We start from the raw sequence: 18,824 nt of genomic DNA on the forward strand, positions 1-18,824 counted from the left end.
ATATAAACGATTAAATTATAATACTTATTATTTGTTAGCTAAGAAAGAAATGTGTGACTTATTTTTGTCTTTGTTTACATTAAGTTTTTTTTATATTGATAACATATTTTCGAGTTGTTGGTTGTTTTATTGTGAAGGCCAACGAAATGGCTACCGCGATGAAGTTTATGTGTTCTTGTTATTGCTTGCGATTTCAAGATTTTATTAGTTAAGTTTAATATTTTGTTTTAGTTTTGTGCATTATGAAAAGTACAGTAAAAAAGTGAAACAATGAAGTTTTATGCTGTGTTTCGTGTTCGCTTAAGCCACAGTTTGTGCTTGAATATTATATAGTTAGATACGTTTTTAACATGGCTGATAACACATCTCAAAAGGCAAATAAGTCTGCTGAGAAAAATAAATATCCTAATGCAGTTAATCGTACAACTAGTGAATCGCTACGTTTAGGAGATTCTGATAAAGTAATTTCACATCCTACGACGTTGTCATCTACAACAACTAACGCAAAGAAGAAGACATCTTTCCAAATAACTAGTGTGACAGTAGGGTCGCGTATTAGTAATGATGGGGGTGACGACTCAGCTGATGATTTAGATGAGTCTCACACTGACGATATATCAGACGTTGTAGATATATCTAGGGTTACGGATATTGAAAACGAAACTCCAAGTTACTCGGAGGACACTTTCTCCAAAGATGACGTTTTCTTTAACACATCTGCGTCTCTCGGTTCGGCGCCAGTGATACCTACGAGTTCTCAATACGGGTTAGCGATTGTTGCGAATGAAAATTGTGTGAATCCTTCCGCAACCTGTGCTAATAACATTTCGGGTAATGAACTTCATGTAAATGTGGCAGAAAATGTGATAAATTTAGTAGGCGTTAAGCATAGTGAAAATGAAATGAGGGACATTCATTCTCATACAGGTAGGAATGAAAGATTTAAAGTTGTTAAAATAGAAAGTACAGAACCTTTCAGACGAGGTAGGTGGATGTGTATGGATTATTTAGACCATTCTATGGTTCAGCTACAACAGTCACAATCTAATGTTACAAATAGTGTGAATAAAGAAAACAGTGATGCACAAAATTTAAATGCTCAAGTTGCGACTGATAGTGGTATATCTGTGTCTGATGTGCCTCCTCCTATAAGTACTGTTGATGACCAAGTGCCTTCTAATATGGATAAAGGGACACAAGAACATCAACAATATTCTATTAATCCTAATGCAGGGCAGACTGCTCCAGGAGGTTATCCATCTGTTTCACCTGGACAGACGATGCAATCTCAACCACAATCTCAAGTTATGCAACAACATTCACAAAGTGTGTCTATGCCACAAAACATTTTGAGTACTAACCAGCATCAGAGCTTGCAGGCTCAACAGATGCAGCAAGTTATTGCAAATGCAGGTATGCCTTTGCAAATGTCACAGCAACCCCCTCAACAGATGCCATCTCAGCCTATTCAAATGCAGCCCCATATGCAGCAACAGCCACAACAACAGCAACCTACTCCTCAGCAGGTTCCAGTATCACAGCAAATGCCACCTCAGCAAGTTCAAATGCAGCCACCTCCGCCTATACAACAAATTCCTCAACAACAGCATATACCACAACAACAAATGCATAGTATACCAATTAGTAATCAGCAGATGCAAGTACCACAACCCATGATGCAACAAATTCCACAGCAACCCATTCCAACTCAGGTACAACCGCAGCCACAATCATACCCACAGCAAACAACAGCCCAGCAGCCTATGCAGCAACATATGCAACAACCTATGCACCAGATGGCTCCACCATTACAGCCGCCAATGACTCAGAATCAGCCCACACCTCAGACATACCAGCCAACAACAATGCAGCAGTGCCCTGCTGGACTTTCTCCACAACAAATGATGAGTATGCCACAGCATCAACTGCAGCCACAACCTCAATACTATACAACTGGTCAGGGCATTCCAATGATGACACAAGGACAACAGCAAGGACAGATGATGGCACCACAAGGGCAACAAGCAGCAATGATGGCCACACAAACCCAACAGGGGCAGATGATGGCACCACAGGGCCAACAGGGACCAATGATGACATCTCAACCACAAATGATGACAATGCCCCCTCAAGTTTCACATCAAACAACCGTTCCAATGCAACAGACATACTCTAACATGCCTCCTCAGCAGCAGTCACAACCTCAACAGCAACCACAGCAGCAGCAACAACAGCAGCAGCAGCCACCTCAGCAACAGCAGCAGCAGCCCCCACCGCAACAACAACCACCTGCACCACAGCAGCAGCAGCAGAAACAACAACAACAAGCCCCGACACAGCAACAAATGCCCATTGGACACTCAGCAAGTATGCATCATGTCCCTGCTGCTTCAGTTGCAACATCCGTTGCTGGATATGCTCCTGTTGTGACTGGGCAGAGTGCTCCTACTCCTGTAAGCCAACCAGTTGCAACAGCAGTTGCAGCAGGCTCATCTCAAACTACTCCAACTGTGATTAAACAGCAGTGTTATATGATACCACAAGGTGCCAATCCACCACAAGCTATTTATCCAAACAGTTCAGTGCCTTCTAGTTTTGTTGAAGCTATTAAATCTGATGAAGGAATGATGGAACAAGTTGTTCAGTCCGCAGCTATATTAGAATCATTGGCCAAAGCAACATCAGCAACTGAAGAAATTCCATTGGCTGGAGAAGAGGCAGAGAGGTGAGTTTATTTTAGTACTTTTTCTTTGTATTGTCAATCTTATGATAGTAGTTTGCATAATTTTATTTACTTATACCAAATTTTCTGTTATGTGCTTGGAAATTATATTTTTTCATATTTCAAAAAGTATTTGAATCAATATGATTAAATTTGAGGTTATTATTTTAACTTAGTTTATGTTAATGTTCTTTCTTAGTGTTGTGTAACTCAAATTTTAACAGTTTACAATTATTATAGTACAGATATTCACATACTCAATAAGCAATTGAAATATTTAAAAAATCTTAATGAAAAAATGAAAATAAAGTAATAATAAAAGTTAATTTGTATTAGGTTAGTGTAAGTTTTGTTATTTATTAATTAACTGTCTATCACCCATTTTTTTATTTTGTAGAATATTAAAGCCTACATCTTTACTTATATATTAACTTAACCTTAACTTATTGTAGCCTATTTGAGCAACGTAGTTCATCCTAAATGTTAATGAATTCTGCCCAGGGTACTTGTTGATTAGTTACACGGCATAAATTAGTAAAATTCCTGTTTTAATCATTAGTTGATTCGTAAAAAATTTGAATTTTAAAATAATGATGAAATTAATGTGTGTAGGTACTTTGATTTATATTTGATTACTAATTAAGACAGTAGTTGATCGTATCATAATATTTTTTAAGGCCAGAAAACCTATTTCACAGACAAATTTATGCTAAAATAACATACTGAAACTTTATGTTTAATGCCAAATAAGCTCATTTGTTGTTATATTGCTAATCCTTTATCATGTATTATGTTCATGATAATACTTTGACTTCATATAGGCCCATAAACAAATATTTACATTTAATTATAAATAAAATTTTTAATTGTTGAATGAGATATTTTAATAGACCTATTATTAAATTACAAATTTTAGTAATTAATCATTAACATTTTTATTTTTTAGAACATTGATTTTCATTGGACTGTTGTTAATATACCTTTTCGTATATGTTGTTGTTTTTTTTTAATTTTGTTCTTTTGTTGGAAGTGTGCCTAGATCATGATTTTTATGTACTGTGTATAATTTATATGTTATTTTTGCTATCTATGTATATATAAGATTTTGGAAAAGTTGATGGTGTGTATTTGTGTCTGTTTGTGAGTATGCATCCTGCCTGTTAAGTGTATTATTTAGTGCAGTCTTGAGAGTTTAATTAGTTGTATATTCCTGGGTTGCTGTGTTTGAATGTAGTCAATCATCCATCAATCATATATTAATTTGTCAATATTTTAAGAAAATGAGATTAATGTATCACTTCTAAATTTGCAAATAAAATAACCATCATGCAGCAAATTAACAGATACACACTGAATTGTGGCAATCCTGAAATACAGCCTACAAATTAAATTACATTGATTGATTGCACTAAACACTACTATATTGGATAAATTAATCTCACATACACACCCTACAACTGTGAAATCAGCTTTAGCAAATCATCTGTGTATGTTTGGGTACATAAAATAAACTTGTAAATTTTACATAATGTAGCTTATAGTCATGTGTTGTTGTTGTAGCTATGATTTTAGGAAGCTTGAACAATATGTAATTTAAACATATTAAATGAAAAATGAACAGAAATTTACTTTTTTGATAACATTAAATTTATTGAGAAGTTTTTAGGTGCTGTTGTTTGGCGTGCCACCTAATATATTTTTTTAATTTGGGCAGTGATAAAAAAAGAAACACAAAAAACTTGAAAGCTTATTATTCCATATATAATTTTTATATTTAATTGTTAGATGAGGTTAGCAAGCGAAGCAAATGTTAGGTTATGTTGAACCTAACGATTCTGTGTATTGGACTTCGTTCAATATCAACATAACCTGACACTTATTTTGCTTGCTAACCTCGTTTAATTAACGGCAGTTTGTGGGGAAAAAAGGTGAATAAAGTGAAAAATAGGTGGTGATGTAGAGATAACTAACAAACTAAATTAGATGGAATGCTAACAGACAAATATTCGTTTTTATTGCACAGCGTGCAGGTGTATAATTAGCAATTGCTAATTTTGTGGATAATATCTTCATTAATGATTGTAAGATTTTGTTTGCATCAAATTGAAACGATATTGTTTTGCCCATTTACTCTCTTAACCAGATGCTAAGTTGTTCATTGTTAAATATTATGCCTACAAATACTAGGCATAATAACCTTATTTTTTAAATAAGGTTATTTAAAAAATATTACAAATTTTTTTTTAGACTGTGTCAGACCCTTGTTTGGTGCCTAGTGTGCACCTGTATTTAACAAATCAAAAGTTCTAATATTTCCATACATTTATATTCATCAATAAACACACTACTTTTGTATTTCTTAATTATTCATATTTTATATATAATATTGTATGTATTTAGTTATAACTTTAGTATGCTTCTATTGACATTTTAATATATAATCTAATATCTGAAATAGCTCCCAACCAATTTATATGAAATAAAATTAAACTGATTTCTTTTTACAAAAACAATATTATTGTGTTGGTTATTTTCTGCATACTTTCTTAAATTGTAGCTTAATAATACATTAGCTATACATAATTTTTGCTTTATGATGCATTAGTTTTTCTTATGACTGGTGACCCGTGTATAGCATCTGAGATTTAAGTGGCACTAAGTTGCTTTATATGAGATTAATGATATTCACTACATATCTAATTCCTGTTGTGATTAGAGTTAAGATGTCGCTTTAAGAGCTGAGTATCACTTGCTTTTCAAAGGCCTTGGCATGTTGGTATGCTATAGTATTATTTGGCTCTATTTAGAAGGCAATGGTAAACGCTTCATTACTTAATTTTCCTTTTAAATCTATTATTTAAGCTTAGAGATAGTTTTGTAATTTTTGGAAGTTACCTTATTCCATATAAGGCTACTTAACAGTCATTAGGGTTAATACACCTATCGCTCATAAATTTCTATTGAGTTAGTTACTAGTTAATGCTTTCAAAATATTATCTTATTTTGTTGTATTTTATGTATGTTTAACCCTTCAACATAACTGCATTATCATTATTTGATATAAGTTTTATAAATCGATATGGAATAAACAACTTATTACTTTCGTGGTAAATATAGCTAGAGTAGCTATATTAAAGAGGAAAGTATGGTGATCATATCAAAAATGGGATATTGGGTATTTTCCTTATTTCCCCATCTTTTTGTGGTTAAAGAAAGATGTCAGGTAGGTTTTTATGGCTGGATGGCCTTCCTAATACAGAATATTTGGAAAAAGAAGTTTAGACATTTTTACCAAAAAAAATAACATGATAGACTGGGATTTAATTTTAATATGCATAGGTTGAAGATGGAAATGACTAGTATTCATTTCACCACGGAAGTTGGCAAAGAGGTATTGGACTATAACCACTTCATTTTTTTTAATGTATTGATTTTCTTGCATATTGTGATGTTATTTTGATTTGTGTTTTGTCATTTTTTTTCTTCATCGTTTTAGGAAAATGTTTTTGTAGTTATTATCTACCGAATAATTCATCTAATATTCCTGATACATACACACACATATTTTATATATATATATAAATATATATATATTCAGTTATATTCTGATTATGATTGCTTATTTATACTGCACAGGTGGGATTTATAATCTGTGTATTACAAGTACAACTGGAATAAATTAATCTTTTTTTTTGTTTATGATGTTTTATGAAGAGTAATATGATTTGTGTGTAAAAATGGATGTATAATTTTTGACTTCTCCGTTTTAAATTCAGGGATTTTTGTTTATTGTGTACTTATAGTTAATAAATTTATGCTGGCGAAATTTATTTCTCTTTTTTTTTTTTAGTTTTTTAAATATTTAGTTTGATTTTGATGAATATTTTTATTCTGTATATATTAAAGATTTAATATTTAATAAACAGAAGTATCAGTTCCTTTTAGTGACTTGACATCAATATTGACGTAATGTTAATATTTTTTTATTATTACACTAGGAGGCTGTGCCGCCTTGTGGCCTGATCAGTTAGGTCTTGAGTTATTGCAATTTTTGTATTTATCAGCATTTTTCTTATCATGTTATAGTATAGGGAGAACCAGTCTGCATTCATAACTCTACTTGGAGTTGTAGAAAAATTTTAGGTGAGACCTGATCCCAAATCAGCTGATTTGGAAGTCGAGAGTTCCAGCGTCAAGTCCTAGTAAAGCCAGCTATTTTTACACGGACTTGAATACTAGATCGTGGATACCAGTGTTTTTTGGTGGTTGGGTTTCAATTAACCACACATCTCAGGTATGGTCGAACTGAGAATGTACAAGACTACACTTCATTCACACTCATACAATATCATCCTCTGAAGTATTATCTAAACGGTAGTTACCGGAGGCTAAACAGGAAAAAGAAAGAAAAGGTGAGACCTGATTAGGCGTGATCTCAAACTGCTTTAAGCCGTTGCCCGTCCCGGTAGATCAATTAGGTCTTAAGTTATTGTAATTTTTGTCCCTTCAGCATTTTTTTTTTTACAGTTTTATAATGTAGAGGTATTTAAAATATTTAAATGTTTTCTTTGTTAAACTTGAATGAGTTCATATGCTACAATACATATGTACACACACACACACACACACACACACACACACACATACACACACACATGCTGCATTATGAATTGACTAACACACAGTCAGAAATTGTTTGATGATAATGACTTGTATTCATCTTTCTGGAAACTTTAATAATTAAAGATTAAATTTATTCATTTTCTGTGGGTTTTATATATATTTAATATAATTTTACAGAAATTGAATTTTATGAAGTGAAGTGTAATTAAAATTTAAAAAAAATTTAATAATAATCATTGATGTTAATAATAATAAATTATATTTCTATATTTTTTTTATAAATAGATTTTTATTCAGATCACTTATTGTATAGATCATGTCAGGAAGAAGTAGTTACATTATTTCATGACTACTAAAAAGGAACCCCCAGAATTTGCCTTAAAAATGCAAAGTGCACTTTTAGCTTAAGGGAAACTGTGGTTAAAATATCAGTGCAACATCACAAAATATACAATGAAAAAAGAAGAGGTTGAAGTCTATATTAACACATAACTGAGGGAGAAAAGTGTCTATTAGGTTATTTTAATATATTTCGTTTGACATATTAAACAAAGATGCTGAAAATACAGTTTTTTTTTGTTGTTTTTTTAATTAACTTGTTACCTCTCTTGACTATCATCTTTGCATTTCATTCAAGGTTTAAATCTTAGGCTAGCATTTTTTCACAGGTTATAGTTCCACTTTCTATAAATAGAGCAGCAAGATTATTATAATTGGGCATCATAATTTAATTGAACAAAATCATTTAATTTTATTTTAAGTGAAATCCCCTAAAATGATAACCAATTTTTCAGAACAGTTTTAATCTTTCTTAGAAGTGTTCCCCTTGAGAATATGACTACAATAGTGACAAGATATTTTTTTTAACATAAAAATTGTAATTATGATTTTAATAATTGTATATAGTTTAAAAATTATTTTATGATAAGGGATTCTGTCATGATTATTAACTGTAATACAGCATAAACAAAGATGTCTAAATTAATCATTCATATAAATTATATTTATATCTTTTTCAATAAATATTTTGTTCACATCGATATATAATTATATATTTGGGTCATTGGGATCTTTGCCAAATTAAAAACAAACTATCAATACTTTATTAATGTGTGCTGAAATTAACCATGATTTATGTTTATTTACTTCTTCTCACAAAATATTGTCAGAATTTCTTTTAAATCAACTTTTTGCTGTTAGAAGTACGTTTATGCTAACTTATGAAAGTTAAAGTGAACTTATTTGAATATTAAAGTGATATGTGGGAGGTATGTCACTGTGCTATAACTTTGCTAACTATATTAACATATATAAGTTATTAGTGTAACATAGTACATACAGGTGATTCAGTAGGAAAAAGAAATAATTAGATACCTGATTCTAGAGCTGGAAATAAGGAAAAATGTTTACACAAACATATGTCTGAAAACACTTTGTTATCGAGTTAACAGCTAGTGAAAAATTTTGCCGGATTTCAGTTCCACTGGTAAAATAAGGTTTGACATTTTTAAGGCATTATGTAAAAGACTTTATGGTCTTTTGTATTTTTTTGACCAAATCAAATAAAACTGGTCCTAGAACTGTATCTCCCATAAATTTTATGATATGAAATGTAAAACTGAAAAATTCAGTGATTAAAAACACCTTTTTTTTAGGTTTGAAGTACAGTAACTTTGTTAAATGACTAATAAATACATAAATTGTATTATTAAAACTTGTAGAGAATTTAATTCTGAGAAAATTGTAATAAAGTCTATGAAAAAAAAAATCAACTTTTATTACTAAACACAAAACAAAACTTAACAGAAAAATGTTATGAATTTGCAAAAATTAAAAACAGCTGTTTTTAGTGCAATAAATTTAGATCTTTAAAAAATTAAAATACTTATAATATACTTTTTTAAAAAATAACTGTGGCTTATACTGTATTAATTTACAATAAATGTTTGAAAATTCCACCATTGACATAGATGCACTTTTCAACTCATTTCCTTACATTTTTTGTCGCCAACCTAATGTTATCTTCATGATTTTTGATGAGAACAACAGCATTAATGCAAGCGATCAATTCATCATTTGTGTCTTTTTTGCTTTTATACCTTGCATTTCTTCCATCCCCACAAAAGTAATCTAAGGGAGTAAGGTCTGGTGATCTAGGTGGCCAGTTCACCAGCCTTCTATGTCCAATCTATTTACCAGTAAATATTTCATCTATGAATTGTCTTAATTTATTTGTGCAGTGTGTTGGTGCTTCATCAAGTTGATAGTACATTTCAATTCAGTAAAAAATTTTCAAACGCTGTAAAACATTTATTGTTTAAAAATTGTAAATAATTTCTCCCATGACATGTTTTTCTAGCATGAAAAGGCCAGTTAATTGTTGTTGCTCATGCAACACCAAACAGCCCCCTAAAATCTGCCGGAAATTTGATACAAATACAGCATGTGTGTTTTCTTCAGACCCTTGATGTGAATTGTGTATGTTTATGCCAGTATGTGTAAAAAAACTTCTTCTGAAAATAGTATGAACAGAATTAAGTGGCAAAAATGTTAACCCATTGACAAAACTGCAGTCAACTGGCATGATCAACCGGAGGTGTTGAACTTTCTGAACAGTGATAGGATGCAGTTTGTGAGCATGTAATGTACCTGTACTTTGTGAAATATTTAATCATATAGGAATTCTTCACTTACTCATTGTAGAACTAAGTTATATCACCTGAAGAATGTTTTCCCTTTCATCACCATGTACAGGTTGACGTTCAGATAAAACATTAGTGCTGGAAAATTTACCATTCTCATGAAAATTATTATAAATTCTGCAAAATATTTAACAGTTAGGAACTACTCATCCAGAATACCTTCATCGGGTATTCTTCCACCGCAGCTGGAGCACTTCCATTGCAAAAGCCGTACACAGAAATCATGTCAGCACATGTGTGATCTTTCATTAGAAACTTAAATTGAGACGTAGCATTTTTCAAAACGGAATTTAACATTTTAGATTCAGATTCAATTGGAAAAGTGTAATACAGTTTAAGAGTACAACAAACACTTAATAACCTGTACTCAAAAATAATTAAACACAATCAAAATTATGTTAAAGACAATTAAACAACCTGCACTTTATTATTAACATGGAACCAGATTTATTACACAATGATAAGTATTCAAGTTAATTTTGAAGAATACGGTTAAGTGTCGTCAACCTAATTTTTACAAATTCATTACATCTTTCTGTTAAATTTTTCAGGTCAAAAAACATAAGAAACCAAGTTTATCCCATATATAACACCTTAAAAATTTCAGTATGAACTCATTTCACCAGGGGAACTGAAATCCTGGTGAAATATTTTGCTAGCCCTAACTTGATAACAAAACATTTTTTGACATATTTCAAGTTCTAGTTCCCAAATTACTTTGCTTTCCTCCTGAATCATTCTGTATAACTATGTATATATGTATTTATAACAATGGTATATATTTAACTTTGCTGTAATAAATAAGAAATACCTTCAGATTGTCCACGTTCACTATAATAATGGTTCTAGGAGAAATTTTCATTTAAACATTTAAAAAAATATTTAACCATTTTAAACACATCTTTAAAAAAATGACTAAAAACTAATTGTATATAAAACTTTTTCTTTTTTAAATTTTGACTTCTAGAATTTGCACCAAATTTAAAACAATCAACAATTTACTAATCTGTAATTTAATGTTATTTTAAAAGTACTATTTTAATTTTAGTGTAGTTCTTTTTTGGTTTTTTATATATTAATTTAGTAGATGAATTTTTTTTTTCTACACAGTATTTGTAAACAATTTCAAGATAATTTTTATTTATAATTTTGATAGGCTCTTAAAAATACTGCTAGTGTGAAAACAACCTGTTAAAGGAAACACAACCAAGCCAGAAATCTATGAATTGATAAAAATAAGAAAAGGAATATGAGAAATGATGTAAAGAAACTGTTACTGAGTATTAGCTAAGGTTCTCTGAAATTTGGAAAAGGTATTATTTTTTTAAATTTCATATGAAAGCAGTTTGATTATCTGAATGACAGGCTGTATATCATTATTCTATAATAATCCAGTTCTAATTAGTATTGGGGCAAAAAAAAAGAAGAAAACATCTTTAAATTGTTTATATGTACTTTTTTATTTAAAATACCTTCCACTTAAGTTACCTGGAAGAATTTCCTCAACAAAAATCGTCATCAAAACCCCCATCTGACCATTCAGTGAAGAGTAAAAAGTTAAAAGATGTTGTATCTAATTGGGAATCTCTTATTTTGTCATTAAAAATGAATATTTATGGGTGAGGGATTAAATTTAATTTTTAATTTTTTCCAAAAAAAATATTTCCAATAAATACAATTTATATAAATGTTATTTCAGATATTTTTTGATTAACTAGAAAATAAAAATTAAGCAGTAGAATTTTCATAAAAGTCCATCTCTCATTCTAATATAGCATTCTCTTAATATTTACCCATTCACTCATCAGATATCTTTCAATATTTAATAAAACTAATTGCCATATTATGCAAATTACTTTAACAAAATTTGATTTTTTTTAAAAATGTTCCTTAACTAAAATGAAACACAGGTTAACACATAAGTACAGACACCGTATAGAATTTTGTAACTGAGATTTGAGGCATTTTTTACATTAGTAGACTACATAATATTAGTCCTGAAAATCCAAGACAAGTAGTGAGTTTTAAAAAATATAAATACGTGTTGTATATGTGTAGTATATTTGATTTATATGTATAATATTAATAGCAAATATAAAAATAGTATATCTCGTTTTGAGGTTTGAAGTTTATTTTTTCAGTCATATTTCATCATTACATCCATTTAAATAGATATCTTAATATATTATGAGGCAATATATCTCATAAATCCATATTAATTTTAAAGTTTCTTTTTATGGATTTTTGAAATTTCCTAATAGCAGAATGTATATGGGCTTTAGAACATGTATTTTACACCTAAAGTAAATGGAGGGCACTGGGCTAGTGTCTTCCATTTAGTCCTAATGTTAAGGCCATTTTAAGATGAAAGGAGGGCTATTGCCCTCCTTTCAATCCTAATTTTATGTGGTCTACTGATTTAAAATGAGTTTACTCTGATTTTAAATGTGCTTAGGTAGACTGGTAATAATGGAAACTATGTACAAGTTATACATCATTTCAATCTGTTTGATGAGATAACTACACTGATATAAAACAAATAGCTTATCTGTAATTCTAATCAAAATGGTGGCTCTTTAAAAAGCAGGATTCATAATGTACCTTCAGATTTTTTTTACATTGTAATAATATAATAAAAACAATAAATAATTTTTGTTTAAGAATAAAAAAATAAAGTATATGTGAATTATAAAATGCAAAGACTTGGCAAACTTTCCTGAAATACTGATGACCGTACAGATAAATAATGATAAATCGAATTAGCAGCATTAAAAGAATTCTCTTGGTTGCCCAGTATTATTCTATTGCTTATTGACTATGAATACTTATATTGTATTTAAATTTTCAGTATAATTTGTTTTAATTTCAATTTAATTTTTATATTTTGGTTTCATTTCCAATATTTTTATAATTTTATTTGGCATTTATCATTTTGTTTCTCTTTTTTATATTGGCAGTAACAAATTAATTTGTCATGTTTAAAAGAATTGTTTGTGTTTTTGTTGTGATTGTTCAAAACTAAATAGATAGTTGAAATCTGTGTTTTCCTATTATAATAGCAGTCTTGCACAAAATTATTTTTTAACTGAAGTTAATTTAAAAATAAAATATTAATCAAATATTGAAACAGTTTCAATCATTTGTAGTTACTGTTTAACTTTTCATTAATGTTCATACAGTAATTTTTGACACATCAAAAAATTGATGCACCCTTAGACTTTTTAGAAGTATGTAGAAATGGTTGCTTTGTTTTTTCAATTGGTTACTGGAGGGTTGAAGAGTTATTTAACAAAAAACCATGTGAGTAAACCACAGCAGTTGCATAAAAATTGCAATTTAAAACTCGTTAAAATGTTTTTTACTTTCCCTGAAAAACCATTTTTCCCTCTAACAAATTAATTTATTATTACTAGATCTATATAAATTAAACCAATTATTACTTGACAACTATTTCTTTAAAATAATGCATAAATTTACCAGCCTTTTAAAATGGTTTTTAAACCTTTAATAAGTTAATAAAGACGTTTGTCAGTATTTATTTTTAAAAAATAATTAAATATGTTTATGATTTTATTGATAGCTAATGAAATTTAAATATACATTGATAAATATTTAAGTAAATAAAGGGTTACAGTTTTGATTAGAATTACAAATCAATGATTATAGTATACTATAATAAAATACTATATAAAATACTATAGTATTTTTGTTTCATCAAGGTAATTAAATTAATGTTTAACTCCAGTATAGCTCACATTTAAAATAAATATCCAGCTATATAATTATTAATTCTTCTATAGTGATCTTTCAGAATCCATGAACATAACATTTTATTTGAAATTAAAAACTTTAGTATTTACTGTGTGAGTGCTTGTGCATGTGCTGTGTAAATAAGTACATCATTTATTACATTTAATGTTTTGTAGAAAGGGATTTAGGAATAAATAAGCTGTGAAATATGATATATATAGCTGTACATTGTATATTTGTCATACATTATTTACTTACATTATTAGTATATTTATTTTTGATAAGACTTTTTCTATTAGTTCTTACATATTCTGGAATAGAATAATTTTATTATAAAAATACTCGTAACTTATCCATTATTTATGTTGAAATTGATTGCATTTTGTGCTATTATTAACCAATAAGTGTTCAGTTTTTGACCTTTGTAATGAACATCATAATAAATAACTTTCTCATATTCTTATCTGAATATTTTCTAGGTATAAGTTCCTTCTAGTAGTTTCTATTCTGAAAATAAAGCATGGTTAATTTATTTAGCGTATGCGTGAACACAAGCATGCGCATAATACATATTGTTTCAAAATGAAATGGGTTGCATTAGTTTATTGCTTTACATTATAAAACGCATTGTATTCCTTACCATTGTAAAACATACAAACTTACATTTACATGTAGCCAACATGCCTGATACGCAGGGCTATTTTGTATAAAATAATATTTATACTTGAATATCTTTCTCTGAAAGTAATGATGTTTATTGTACAACCAGTCTGTTTTGTAAACAAAGTAAAATTATTGTTTTGGTGGCTGAATAACAACCTGTAATATGTTTGATTTGATAAAGAAAGTAACAGGGTTTCTTTCGCTTCTCATTTTCTATAATAAGTGTTGATATTGAATGTTTGAGAGTAGCTCTGGTTTTTTAGAATATTTTCAGAAGCATCTGGTTTCACATGTTGGGTTATCTACAACCTTATGTTTTTCATTATTAAACAGTACTTCCTACATCATTATTGAAATATGAAATTACTAAAAATTAATTGATTACTTACATGTGTACTTTTTTAAATTTGTATTTAAAGCTTTTCAATCAATGCTAATCATATTCATAACACATTTTTCAATTGTTTGTTTGTCACTGTAAAATTCATAAACAATTAACTTGATCTCAAAGATAGTGTGTTAAAATAAGGTTTGAAATATTTGTAGCAGGTATAAAAAATGCAAAGCGTGAATTTTTGCAGTATAATTGTCATTTTTCCCCCCATTTCTTTTACCTAGAAAGTATTTTATACAGGGAGAGTTTTTCCTGAAACTCATGGTCTATGTAGATCATGATATTTTTTATTTATCAGGAGTTGTGTTGAAGGTGGCAAAGTCAATTGGCAAATTCATAGTTTGTTGAAATAAATTTGTTTTATTTTCTTGTGATAAACAAATGATTACAGAATCTTTTGCGTGTACATATCAATATTCCATACTTGTTAATTTAACAGTTGTTGTTATTTATAATTCTGAAACGTTGCATATAAATTAATAGTGCATGTAATTTACTTACTTGTTTGTTTTAGTTAACAATATTTATTATCATATGGTTTTAAAATTATAAATTATAAATATTGCTTTTTTTTTAAATTATGAAATAATTTCAAGTTACGATTTATTAATCAATCAATACAACCCAATAAAAATGTCCAGATACTACATAAATAGTATATACTATTAAGATATTATATAAATTAATTTTATTATTGCAATAATTTTAGTAGCATGTGGTTATATAATAACAATTAAGACATAACTTAATCTTATATAGTGCATGCTAACATTTCATGAGCTTGGAAGATTAGTCTGTTGGTCGGTGTTATACTGATATTCTTGGATACATACAGTACAATGTGCATGTTAATATTATTAATAGTTATTTTAATTATTTATCTGTTCGTAGTCTCGCATTCAGTTATTAGTTATATTTAAATTTATAAATTTTAATTATTTATTTAAAATTTTGAAATCATAATAATTAGTGTTATTGATTTTTTGTTTCTTTGTGTTAAGAAATATGTTGGGCTAATAAGATTACTCAATGTTTAAACATCCACTTATTTGTTACGTTTTTACTTAGTTCTATTTACAATCTCTTTGTAATAGTTTACAGATCTTCAACATTTTGTTTTAGTTTTTATAGTTTTGTATCATGTTATATTTATTGATGGGAGATAATTTTTAGTGAAGGTCATTAACATAACAATTAGTCACGTTATTGTTGATCAACACTTTTAATAACAGTGATACTAATGAAACATAACTTGATATTTATTATTTATTAATTTTACAGTATACAAATTTATTTCATTACAAAATTATTACATTAGTTTACAATGTTAACTAGCTTATTTTTTTCTTTTAAACAGGGGTTATCAAATATAAATGTTTTGTGATGGGTAGTAGTTATCACTCCAAACTCATAGATTAGTGGTGTATTCTGCAGATGAAGTAAACATGATTGTATCGCTATACATTTTTTCTGTCTCTCTCCCTCCCTCCCCCCTCAGTATCACTCTCTTGCGCTTTACCACCCTCCCTTCTCTCATTCACACACACTCACTAATTTACTTACTATCATGTGATTGTTTACAATTTCTTTACTGTAATGATACAGTCAGTCATTTTGATTTTCAAAGTGTTTTCATTAGAAACTTCAAAAAATTGATAGAAAGTTTGAAGTTATCTGAATGAAGAAGGTCGATTTAAAAATTATGTTTTTACTTTATTTTAAAGAAAATCAAATTATTCAGAGTTTGATCACCGATCATGAAATGTTTTTTTTTTTATTTCAAAGCTTTGTGTACACATATTTTAAATGTGTGCATTTATCAGCAAGTGATAAATAACTTGTTAAAAACATTATCAAAATCTCTTCACCCAGCAGTGTTAACAAATGCAATTATATTCTGTATAAAATTGTATAATTTGAAGGAAATAATAAATATATCTTTTTTTTTCATATTATCTTTAAAAAGGCTAATTATAATAGTTCAGTAATCTTTTAATCTTTCTTTAGTATCCAGTTTATGTTAGAAATTGTTTGAAAAATTCTTTTTCTAAAATATTCAGTCTCAATTTAAAAATATTCCTTTGGAGGGATCTGCAATGCATTTATATCTTAAGGAAGTAGGCATTGTCAAATTGAGAAAATAAACTGCTGTAAAAGTTTTCTATACATTTATTTATTCAAATTTAATTCTATATTTATTTCTATTATAAGTAGCTTTGAAATTAAGTAATTCTTTTTTTAATCGTATTTATGAATCTATTTTTGTTTTATCATTTGTTAAAACATATTTAGAAATTATTATATCATCAATAAAAGCTCATAACTGTTGATTTATTCTTTTTTTTAATGAAAAATAAAAAAATAATTGTGTTGTATTAGTGTTTATCGTATTTACAGATGTCAGTCGATTAAAAAGATGCCTTGGGTAATAAACCCAAAATTTGAATGAAAGCTTATACAGGCGTATTTGTAGAAAATGTGATAAATCTGAAACCGTTTGAAGATTAGTTGAAAGTGCAGTTACAGAAGCAATTAGCGAGTTTAATTTTGTTAATGTAGCTATAAGGTTTGCACGGAAAGGGTTTTCTTATCACCTGGTCATAGATTTATCCCTTAAGAGGAAAGAAGACCTTGCAGAAGGAATAGATTAGGGGAGAACGATTTATTAAGAGACTAATAAATCTTTAATGGTTTAATGGGAGATATGGGTTACCAAAAACAAATTTCTCTTAAATACACAAATTATATTTAATTACTCTTTACAGATATATTTGTATTGGTGGTTTTATTTGCCAAATAGAATTCTACATTTCATAATAAATAATTTTAAGCAGAAGAGATTCAATTTGTCAACACCACAGCTCAATAGCAGTGTGTAGGCTTTTCATCTGAAGGTTCTGGGTTCATGTCCTTCGAACCTGGCATGTGAACAACACCAAAGAATGGCGTTTATCTCATACAATAAAATTGATTATCCTTCTTTAACTGTTATTGGCCATCAGCTTGTTGTTGCTGTATAAATATATAAATTATAATTCCATGTGAGATTTTGCTGATTTTTTTTTTTAAACATGTGTATTAATTTTTTTTTGTATATATATTAAAACTGTGGATCTTGTTGACAGTGAAATAAAATATCATTCTGTGATCAGTATGTTTGCACTATGAATAAATCAGTTTTCTATAAAACTAAAGTAAAAGCATTATTTTTAAACTGAATTTTTACATTTTGAACACTTTATATTTTGATCAATTTTTCTGCTTATTAATGAAAACACTTTGAAAATCAAAAAGACATGAGGTTGTATCATTACACTAAACAAATTGTAAATATCATGAGTGACATGAGTGTTATTGGAGAGGGGAGAGGGAGTGAGAATGAGAGGCACACAAAATTTGTGGAGCGCTACATTTTTACAATATGTGTAATACATGTCACCAATCTATAAGTTTGGAGTGATAATAGCTACTACTCAACATAAAAAAGAAATACACTTGTATATATAACTGCTTTTACCATTTAATTCAGTTAACTTTAATGTAATAATTTTTTAATTAAACAAATTTTTATAGTGTAAAATGTAACAACAAATGACAAGTTATGTTTGATTAGTATCATCTTATAAACATTAGTTAAAATTGTTTATATCAATGATAAGGTGACGAAAATATAATTTTAATGACCTTTGTTAAACATTATTTCCCCCCCCCAAAATAAAAAAAACATTGTCACAAACAATATAAAACTCAAAACAAAACTTTGAAGATTGTCCAAACCTAATACAAAGAAATTATAAATAAAATTAAATATAAAAATATAAAATGTATAAATGCATTTTCTCTTGGTTAATTCAAACAAAGTATCCTTTTTCAGTGTCTATGAATTCATTGACTAAAGATTTTTCCATATTATTTATGGTGTGTTATGTGAGGTGCTTAACAACATTAGGTGTTTCTATTTTTTCATTCT

The 18,824-nt window shown here is 28.7% G+C and overlaps 1 protein-coding gene across 2 annotated transcripts in view; it reads left to right on the forward strand.

Annotated features, from left to right (window-relative positions):
* Positions 1–145: 145 nt before the first annotated feature.
* Positions 146–18,824, forward strand: part of LOC142317302 (uncharacterized) — a 310,615-nt gene continuing 291,936 nt past the window's right edge. For both annotated transcript variants that reach the window (XM_075353735.1, XM_075353736.1), the window contains exon 1: positions 146–2,725. In XM_075353735.1, coding sequence (XP_075209850.1) covers positions 351–2,725 — 2,375 coding nt within the window. In that variant the 5' untranslated portion in view covers positions 146–350. The remainder of the gene's footprint in view (positions 2,726–18,824) is intronic.

The sequence above is a fragment of the Lycorma delicatula genome, chromosome 1 (assembly GCF_047948215.1).
Source record: "Lycorma delicatula isolate Av1 chromosome 1, ASM4794821v1, whole genome shotgun sequence".
NCBI lineage: Eukaryota > Metazoa > Arthropoda > Insecta > Hemiptera > Fulgoridae > Lycorma > Lycorma delicatula.